At 45.7% G+C, this 11,120-nt stretch overlaps 1 protein-coding gene across 1 annotated transcript; it reads left to right on the top strand.

Moving 5' to 3' along the window:
• Positions 1-7,537: 7,537 nt before the first annotated feature.
• Positions 7,538-10,818, top strand: LOC311016872 (uncharacterized protein). The gene is made up of 2 exons (XM_084014871.1): positions 7,538-7,703; positions 10,145-10,818. Exons 1-2 carry the CDS (start codon positions 7,632-7,634, stop codon positions 10,625-10,627), a joined length of 555 nt encoding a protein of 184 aa, XP_083870997.1. The 5' UTR covers positions 7,538-7,631; the 3' UTR covers positions 10,628-10,818.
• The last annotated feature ends 302 nt before the right edge of the window (positions 10,819-11,120 follow it).

The following is an 11,120-nucleotide window of genomic DNA, read 5'->3' as shown; positions in this document are numbered from 1 at the left end:
GAGTGAGGACGGCAAACGGGAACTTGCGCGAGACTTGCATTGTTTTGGCTCCAGGCTACTGTTTAGCTGTAAGCAGTCGTTGCTATGTTGTAACATAGTCATACATATGGACATAACAGCTTCCTGGATTTATTACGGCCAGGACGACTGCACTGCTCGATCGTTTCTTTATGGATACAAAATCAAAACTACGAGGAAAACGTTTTCGTTTCTGCGGTGACTGGGAGGGACGACAGGCGCTCGGCTATCTACTGCTAATGTCTACTGGGTGATTTGAGGTGAGTAACTTCATGCTAAAACACACATATTTATTTCGTTTTGCAACACTATTTGAGCTAAACGAGCGCCGTGGTGTCTCGTACGGACCCAACCTGTGTTGCATAGGTCTTGGAATTGTTTTCTGAGGCCCAGGAAAGCAGATATAACGTGCCCCAATGGGTTAGCATTGGAGCGAGTCTGGAAGGCTGCCAGGCAGGTACAGATCTCGGGCTAGGCAACGTCAATTTTTGTCGGGTTTTTTGCTTCTAATAAGTCGGGATGACCCTGAGGACAACAGAAATGGGGTCAAAAATGACCGGATTTCTCCTTTAATGATAACTGCACTGACTCCCTTTTCGTTGAGGTTAATATAAATAAAAGCAGAAATCTTATAGTAGGAGTGATTTACCGCCCCCCTGATACTAACCTATCTATCTTTAATTCAAATCTGGATTGGCTTTTGATGCTCATTAATAGAACAAACATTGACTGTATCCTCCTAGGAGATTATAATATTGATATTTCCAGGGAAGACTCAATTAATAATGATTTCATTAATACCTTACATTCATCTGCTTTCTTCCCGACCATCAACTTACCTACACGAGTAACTCACTCCTCCAGGACAATCATTGACAACATCATCACAAACATTCAAAACACCAAACTTGACTCAGGTGTGCTCTTTTCTGATATCTCCGATCACCTCCCAATTGTACTGTTCTCCAGCCTTGCACTCAAGTGTCCTCCTTCACGTCATCCTGTGAAAACTAGAGTAGTAAACGAGAAAACACTACAGCAACTAAATAATAGCCTTCAGGCCAAAAATTGGGACATTGTTTACCTCTGCAGCGACCCAAATACTGCGTATGACAGCCTGGTCCATGCAATAAGGGATTCCATGTACAATACCATCCCTGTCAAGACTGCCACACACAGGAAGATGGACAATAAACCCTGGGTAACTAATGGGATCCTCAATTCTATTAAGCACAAAAATACTATACAAAATATACTTTAAAAAAAACAACCATGGAAAATAAAAATAAGTATGCCACCTACAGAAATAAACTCACACAAATATTGAGGAAAAGTAAAGCTAATTATTATTGTAAAATCCTACAAGCTGCCCATGGTGACACAAAAAAATCTTGGCAGGTACTAAACAATGTCCTAAATAGAGGCCAGAAACATACTGTGCTTCCTGACTCCATTAATGACAATAACACTGTGCTTTCAAATTAATTTAATAATTACTTTGTGTCTATAGGGGGAAATCTTTCAAGGAATATCACCCAACCACAAGGAATTTCATATCAGCAATACCTGACAGGAAACTATCCAAGTTCTTTCTTCCTGAATCCGACAGATAAAAATGATGTCCTCAACATTATAAATGCCATGAAAAACTCCAACTCAGCAGGCGAGGATGAAATAAACAGCAGAATCCTAAAATCCATTGCTAACACAACTGTAGAGCCACTCGTCTATTGTATCAATCTCTCCCTGTCCACAGGCATTGTTCCTGAAAAGACAAAAATTGCAAAAATCATCCCCATATATAAATCTGGAGATAAAAATGATATGATTAATTATCGCCCTATATCTATCTTACCCACACTCTCCAAAATAATGGAGAGAGTTTTCTACAACAGATTGATCTCGATAAACTAAATATACTTATGTCATCTCAATACGGTTTCAGGAAGAACAATTCTACTTGTATGGCTGTCCTTGATCTCCTTGAAAAAGCAAATGACGCATTAGAACACGGTGACTATGGTATCGGTGTATTCTTGGACCTATCTAAGGCCTTCGACACCATTAATCTAAGTATATTGTTGGATAAATTGAACCATTATGGGATCAGAGGTCTAGCTCTTAAATGGTTTACAAGTTACCTCTCTCAGAGACAACAATATGTGAACATAAACAACAGTAAATCATTACACAAATACATCAAATATGGGGTCCCTCAGGGCTCTATTCTTGGACCTGTTCTCTTCATTGTCTAGATAAATGATTTGGTTAATTCCTCTAAAGTTCTCCAGAAAATTATTTTTGCCGACGATACTAACCTATTTACATCACACAACAATATAAATGAACTCCAGGACCTCCTTAACAATGAGCTCTTGAGTGTGGATAATTGGTTTAAAGTAAACAAACTTTCCCTTAATATTGGGAAAACTAATTATATGTTATTTAATTCAAACAAAAAACTAAGAAAAATGGAAAATTCTGCCATTCAAATCAAAATAGACGGTGAAGAGATAAAAAAAAGTCCACTCAACCAAGTTCCTTGGGGTCCTCATAGATGACCGTTTAAATTTCAAGAACCACATAGATCACCTTGTCCAAAAATTATCCAAATACGTAGGCCTGTTCTTCAAACTGAGACACCTGCTTCCGCGCTCTGCCCTCCTTACCCTGTACAAAACCCTATTCGAACCACATCTAAACTATTGTAACATTATCTGGTGCAACACCTATCCCAGCCATCTTAAGAAACTTGAAATCTTACAAAAAAAGATAATCCGTGCCATCTCCTGGACAAAAGCAAATTCACCTACTCGTCATCTGTTTGCCCAGTATGGCATCCTTCGACTCAATGAATTCAATTACTTCCATAACGCTTGCGCAATATATCAGGTGATCTCAGGTTTGAACCTCATACTAAAACAACTCATGCCAGTCTTCGTCCCCCAACACACCCACAATACCAGACATAAACACCTCATTGTAGGCAAAAACGTGAACCAGTATGAGTGTGGTGTGTCGGGGACCACAGATATGGAATGAGCTGAGTGACAGCCTCAAAACATCCCGATCTATCTCCTTGTTTAAACGTTATCTAAAGGAACAATTGCTAAACTCATATATATAATGTACATCCTGGGATCAGAAACTGTATGTTAAGTGTATGTTGTGTTGTATGTAGTATGTTAAATGTATGTACTGTAAGTGTCATGTGCATGTAAATGTGTTTACAATGTGTGTCTAATGTATGTCTAATGTATGTAAATGGCTCCTACCACAAGCTTCAGTTAGCTTCCCCAGGAGACCAGTTCACACACCTTGTGACTATCAAGCCAACTATGATTTTTGTTGTGTGTGAATAAAGTGGGTGCATCATCATCATCCCATTTGAACCCTGGGAGGGATTTCTCTTCTAAAGCTTAACAGAATGGATAAGCTTTCTGATTTATCTTTACCTTTTGTCAGTCTCTTAGCTTCTGCTACATCATGCTATTTTAGGCATTCCATGATTTCTTCCATTGATACTAAGGTTGGGATCCCAGATATTACTCCCCTGGACCTAGCTGAAGCACCCGGGATGTGCGATGTTACCTTGAGATTGTTAAGTGTACTTTTCTTAAGGATGCTACTTTGCTGTTCCTTAGATGTTGCAAATATCAGAATCCTTTCATTCCCCATTAATCGTGCATGATTAATCTTACCAATTTCCTTTTCTATTCCTTTCGTAATATGGATTGGGTGTAGATCTGGGCCTCCCTTCAGTTAGAACACCAGCATAACTTTCCAAACTTCATTTTACCATCTTCACAAATAAGAGAGTCTAATCCTAACTCAAGAAAATTCCCGTCAGGGCCCAGTATTTCAAAACTTGTAATCCGGATCAGAATAATCCGGATAATGAAATCCTCCTTTTCTCAGTCATGGATCAAGGTGATCCTGCTGACTTTATCTGAGTATTTCAAAACACTGGCCGGGTGGATCACCGTGATCCCGACCTGGCTGGATACGGATTACCAAATCTCAAATCTCCACCTCTGGATCTGAAACATGGCTACTTGACGGAAGGAGCAGCTGGGAGCACGACTTTCACGTCAAAAATGTAAGTTTACCGTCGTCTAATGTTTAGCGGTCTAAGGACTGTAATGGGAATTTTGGATGTTAGTACTTTATAATCAGAATATTTGTCAGGCTGACGCCATCCGCATCTCCTCATCTGACTGTTATGCTATGACGAAAATGAATGTCTGTTTGTAGATGATATGAACATGAGTGCCACATTGACATAAGATACTTTCAGGACTATGACGCCTGTGTTCTGTAAATCTTGACCTTGCCTGTACATCTTGTCTTTGTAAGATAGGACATGATCCGTCCTTTGGTTCCTCCTCCTTAAAAGGGAGACTGTTGTTGGACTCAGGGTCGTTCCTGCTGAGTCTGAACCATTGTATCAGAAGGCAGGGGTGAACAGTACTTTCTTCTGCAGATTAGAATACTTAGTGAAATAAACCTCGGAGAAAGAGCTGATCCTGGTTGTTGATCTTTATTGGGCAGATTCATTTTTCCACAACAATTGGCGTCCCTGGGTGGGCACCAAGAGTGAGAGGCGCGTGCGGACGAGGACTGACGGTGAAATCTGTGCACAGTGGAGCGACGCTCCTACTCCAACCTCGGCATAAAATCCAGCTGGGAAAATGGGGGCCTAACGTCCAACTATCGGGCGTGCTCTCTCACTGTTGGTGCCCGCGAACCTGGTGGAGGGATCTCTTCAATATTCTCCGGTGAGTTTCTTTTCAAATTGTGGGCCAAAGACGAGGGTTGAGGTACAGTTCGAGTCTGTCAGCTCCCCTCCTCTGCAGGTGGTTCGAGCACACTTGTTATTGACGTCTGGTTGTGGTACCAAAGACGAGGGTTCCAGTCCCTCCTCTGCAAGTGGTTTGAGTCCACTTGTTATCGACGTACAGTGCGAGTCTGTGCAAGGGTCGGCCAGCAGCTTGATCAACTGCTCTTTTCAGTTCGAGTCTGTTAAGTATAAGGTTTGGTAAAAACGTTTGTCTCACGGACTAGTTCCGTTTGGAGGGATTTACAGCAACGTTTTCTTTGGTTGTCTTCGAGTGGGGATGTGCATATCGGTCCTCCAGTATCGATACTTCCAGTTTGGAGTGTGTTTTGTTTAGAATCAGTCTTCACATCAAAATATCGATTCCAAGTCCACTTTTGCAGGAAATATTAATGCATTGTAAAAGTCGTAATTTTCATATACACATGGACATCCAACAGTATCAGTGTCGGTATTAGTATCGGTGATACCAGCCTTGGTATCACCTGGTATTTGGATCGAAAGGAAGACAGTGGTAAAAGCACATCCCTATCTTCGAGCCAGTAGGACAGCTGAGCGAGCTGGCAGATTTGGCCACTGCCAGTGTTATTCACCCAGACAGGTTAAGTCGGTTCAACAAATGGGTGATAAGCGCTTTTTTCTTTAGAAGGGACCCTATAGCTTGCATTGTGTGTAGGTGCCTTGCGAGGACCAGGACCTAGTTGTCATTTTCTGTGTGTTGTTCTCGTTTGTGCCCTTTTCATCGTTTTCCATCTCTAATTATCCTTTGCCTGTATGTCTGTGTGTGTGGTGGAGATTGGAGAAATATATTATAAGTAATGTTAACTGTGGAGATTGGAGAAATATATTATAAGTAATATTAACTGTGAATAGGGACCTTGTGGTATCCCAAGGTCTCATCAACAGCGCTCCCCCTCTGCCCTCCCTTCCTCCGCTGCAGGGGAGACAGAGAGGAGAGAGAGAATAGAAAGGGAAAAACCCTTTCCTCAAAAGTTTTGTTGCCGTTTTGTTTTTTAACTCAGCCTACGGACCGTTTTCAAGAACAAAAACAAAATCAATCAAACAATTGGCATACCGGTTCGATTTTAACGAAAGCCTAAATTAAACGCGAAAATGGGGTCAGCACAAAGCAAACGGGATAATGGCCTGGCTCTTAGCCCAAACCTCCCGTATATGATCACAAACTACGGTGAATCTTGCGTCGATCAATTTGAAATTTGGGTCACTGAGTGCGGTTTTCATAAGCGGTAGAAAATGGATGGATGGAGTGCGGTTTTCCCGATAGAGGCAGTTTTAGTCTCAGGCAATTGGAAATTCTAAAAGGCAACCTCAAGCAAAGAAGGAGGGCCGGGGAGAGTGACGGGCGCATCTGGATCAGAGACAGACCCCCATCCCAGCCATGGGACACGTGAGCACACCAGCACACCCACACAGCCTACACAAGACAATTGCAGTTCCATACTCAAGGCCATTGATCATTTAGAAAACTCACACACATCAGAAAACAGAAAAATTGACGGAATGTATGCCTCACTAAACTCAGCTGCCTATCGGAATTTACCCACAATAACACTCACTGTTGAAGGCACACCCCTCACTTTTTTGGTAGATTCAGGAGCAACAGAGTCTGTTATACGACACACAGAGTTAAAAACAACACCCAAATTGAGCGGCAGATGTGCAAAATCTGTCGGGGCCTCGGGTACCTTGGTGACAGAGCCATACACTGTCCCACTGACATGTGTAGACAAGCAGAAGGGCAGTTTTAAACATTCTTTTGTTTTGTCAAATTTATGTCCGATAAATCTTGTGGCGAGAGACCTTATGTGTGTTTTGGGCATAAACATAAGCTCAGGGCCAGAAGGCCTCACCATACTTAGAAATGTTTCACACAATCGGGCTTTTTTCACTTCCCTCGGCACAGAAATAACTTATCAGTATCAGTGGCACTTCTCCTCCTCTGACCTCGCTGCAATAACAAACATACTCACACACACAGCTGCACTCACACACGCCGACGTCATGCACCACACAGACTTGTTTTGTGCTGCACAAGCTTCCACAGGGAAAGATGAACCATTTGAACAAACATGGTTTGGACAGAACAGCCTGTGTGATAACCTAAAACTGCTCTATCTGTATTGGGATGACGCACGATGTGTAATCTCTGTGTGCCTGTCTGATATTTCGTTCCAAGTGCCGCAGTTCCCGTTTGTTTCCTTGATCAAAGGAGGGGAGTCACAAAACTTGGAACCTTGGCTGAAAAAATGCATCGATGCAACTGAGTGGACACGAACGGATGACCCCAACACCGAGTATCATCAGGGGTTAAAGGTGCACCGAGTTAAAATTCAAAAGGCGATCGCTGCTCGAAGAACCGTCGAAATTAAACTTCAAAACCCAAAGGTATCTCACGCACCACACCTCACACCTCCACACACGAGGATGATGGTCAATAATGTCAGTGACATCCCAGAGCTAAAACAGGTACCACCAGAGGTATGGGCACGACACAAACATGATGTAGGGTTGATAAAGAATGCTGAACCAATTGTAATCACTCCAAAATCCTCCTACAGGCCCTGCCAGCGGCAGTATCCACTAAGGAAAGAGGCTGTGGAGGGCATCAAACCGGTGTTTGAGGCCTTCCTCAAAGCAGGCGTCGTCGTCCCCTGCGAAAATTCACCCGTCCGCACGCCGATATGCCCGGTGAGAAAGATTCGGCCTCCAGGCGCGCCAGATGAATGGAGGTTTGTCCAGGATCTGCAGGCGGTAAATGCAGCAATCCACGCGCGCGCCCCTACGGTACCAAATCCTCACACAATCCTCTCACAGGTCCCACCTGAAAGTAAGTGGTTTTCTGTTGTTGATTTGGCTAATGCCTTCTTCAGCGTCCCCATACATCCCGACAGCCAGTACTGGTTCGCATTCACATTTGAAGGTAAAACGTACACATTCACCCGTTTGTGCCAGGGCCTATCCGAATCTCCCACCATTTTCAACGCCGCTCTGCGCGACAATTTAGAATCCTTAAGTCTGCCACAAAACAGCGCCTTGCTGGCATACGTGGATGATTTAATGATTTGTTCTCCCACACGAGAAGCCTGCGTGGCTGACACGCTGGCCCTGCTAAAACACCTGGCCGACAACGGCCACAAGGTCAGCTCATCCAAATTACAGTTCGCCTGTAATCAGGTCACCTTTCTGGGGCACATCATATCAGAAGAGGGGAAAACACTCTCCCAATCACGCATCTCTGCCATCCAAGAAATCCCAAAACCAGTCACAAAGAAACAGGTTATGAGCTTTCTTGGTATGACATCATACTGCAGACAGTGGATTCCTGACTATGCAAGCATCGAGGCACCGTTGGCAGCGATCGCTCATGGGCAGGGTCTCGCGGCACAGGACAAAGTCACTTGGACACCTGATGCGGGAAAAGCATTTGTCGACCTAAAACTAGCTCTACAGACACCCCCCACTCTGGGGCTCCCTGATTGCAGCCGACCTTTTACACAAACTGTTGACGAGAAGGGGCACTACATGACTTCCGTGTTACTGCAGGACTATGGGGGGCAAAAAAGGCCTGTCGCCTATTTCTCATCCAAACTTGATCCCGTGGCAGCCGGCCTTCCGGCTTGCCTCAGAGCTGTGGCCGCAGCTGAGAAAGCGGTCGTAGCTTCACGTGACATTGTAGGTTACTCTCCACTAACCTTATTAGTACCACATGCAGTCTCTATGATCCTTTTAGAGAAGAAAACTTCACACCTGTCCCCTGCGCGGTGGCTAAGATACAACACCATTTTACTGGAGCTGCCTAACATCACTGTACAACGCTGCACCATACTAAACCCTGCGACTTTGCTCCCCACAGTTAAAGATGGGGAGCCCCATGATTGTGTGGCTGTCATTAACGAAATCTGTTCCCCCAGACCTGACCTCCGGGAAACACCACTTGACAACCCCGACATGGAGCTCTTTGTGGACGGCTCAGCATCAAGGAACCTGGAAACAGGCCTCAACCAATCAGGGTTTGCAGTCACCACATTACATGAGACACTTTTGGCTGAGCCTCTCCCATCTAACTATTCAGCACAGGCTGCAGAGCTGGTGGCTCTGACTGAGGCATGCAAACTGGCTAGAGGTAAGACTGTCACTATTTTCACAGACAGCAGATACGCGTGGGGGGTTTGCCACTCTTTTGGACAAATTTGGGCCAACCGGGACTTTCTGACTGCATCGGGCAAACCCATTGCTCACCACGGACTGGTTGCTTCTCTCCTTGATGCTTTGCTGTTGCCACGTCACATCGCCATATGCAAATGCGAAGCACACACACACAAAACAGACTACGTTTCACAAGGAAACGCCTGTGCTGATTCTGCAGCCAAGGTCGCTGCTAAGCAACCTTTGATAACACAGCTCACTATCACTTCCAGCCCAGCTGTAACACCCGATGCAGACTTACAAGAACTACAGACCAGAGCAACACAGGGGGAGAAACATGCTTGGAAACGGGCAGGCGGGGTGGTGAAACAAAATGTCTGGTATGGTCCCAACGATAAGCCCTGCCTACCAGGCTATTTGTTTCACTACTACGCTAAATTGACGCATGGCAAAATTTTTGCAAAAGATGCGTGATCTGTGCAACAAACAATGTGGGCAGAGGCATCAGGGTCAGACAAGAGCGCCCATCCCCCAGCAAGCAGACCGTTTGATCACCTACAAATGGATTTCATAGAACTAACACCAAGTGAGGGAAAGAAATTCTGCCTTGTGATGGTCGATATGTTTTCAAAATATGTTGAGGTTTTTCCCACTTCCAAACAAGACGCGTCGGCAGTGGCAAAAGCCTTACTTACACAAATTCTTCCCAGATGGGGAGTGCCCTCACGGATTTCGAGTGACAACGGGACCCCTTTTGTAAATGCCGCGCTTAAAAGCATCAGCCAGTACCTTGGGTTCGACCTGAGGCGACATTGTAGCTATCACCCAGCTAGCGGTGGGGCGGTAGAACGCGAAAATGGGACCCTAAAGAACAAACTTGCCAAATGTTGCGAGGAAACAAAACTACCCTGGACTAAGGCCCTCCCCATTGTGTTGATGTACATGAGGGGGAGAATCAGGTCCAGAAATAACCTCAGCCCATTTGAGATCCTGTTCGGCCAGCCTTTGCGAACCGGGATTGGGCCTGAGCTAAGACAACTCCCTGAGACAGGGCATTGTGAGGATGAAATGTTGCGGTATTGCGCACACCTAACCTCTGTTCTCTCTGATATTCACAAACAGGTGAAAGACGCACTGCCAACACCCACCACACAAAAACTGCATAACCTGGAGCCAGGTGACTGGGTCGTGGTCCGAGATCTGAGAAGGAAAACTTGGCGATCACGAAGGTGGAACGGGCCCTACCAGGTGCTGCTGGTCACAGAAACTGCAGTAAAGATCGCAGAGAGAGACACCTGGATCCACGCCAGCCACTGCAGAAGGATCCCAGAGCCATCAGCCGACGCTCCTACACAGGCCGATCAGAGAGAGCCAGATGGCATCGACCTTCAGCAGCCCGCCACTCCAGAACGGGGGGCGACGTCAGCTGCACCTGCTGACTACGCATCTCCTCCTGCTTCTCCTGCTGCAGATCGAGCCCTACTTCGGCCTCGCAGGCCTGGACCGACCAGAACTACCCACGGTGGACGTCGCCCCGGTCACCCGGCCGGAACAGAACGCCTGGTACCGAGCCGTCGTTCTGGCCGCCAGATTGGTGACGAATGAGAGTTGTTATGTCTGCGCCCAACTCCCCAATGGCGTGGGCACAGCACTGCCTGTGGCACCCTGGCCACTGAACATCTCTGAGACCATGGGGGTCATGGTGGCCTTCACCAAGCCTGTGGAATCACCAGAACGAATCATCACAAACCTTGCTCCTTGGTTGGAGGATTTGAACATCAGCGTCGTCAGCTACGAAGGATCTGCGGTGAGATTCAGAAATGTTACAACTGCTCTGAGTGAGGTGCACCATTCAATAATGACAACAAATCCCACACGGCAACGAGGAGCTGTGTGCTTTGTGAGAGAGTGCCGGGCATCGCTTGACCACAACCTGGGCACGTCCTTTTGTAACCAGACAGTCAAGGCCACGTGTGGCAGCGCATGGAACTCTGCATACACCAAACCTGAGTGCAGGGGCGTGAACCCTTACCTTGGCAGATTGAACCTCACACATACACACAGTCAAGGCAGAGAGGGGGAGGACAACCCCGTGGTA

This window comes from Eutrigla gurnardus (genome assembly GCF_963514095.1).
Source record: "Eutrigla gurnardus genome assembly, chromosome: 8".
Taxonomy (NCBI): Eukaryota; Metazoa; Chordata; class Actinopteri; order Perciformes; family Triglidae; genus Eutrigla; species Eutrigla gurnardus.
The sequence above is the reverse complement of the archived record's forward strand: the minus strand, read 5'-3'. Positions and strand labels throughout refer to the sequence as shown.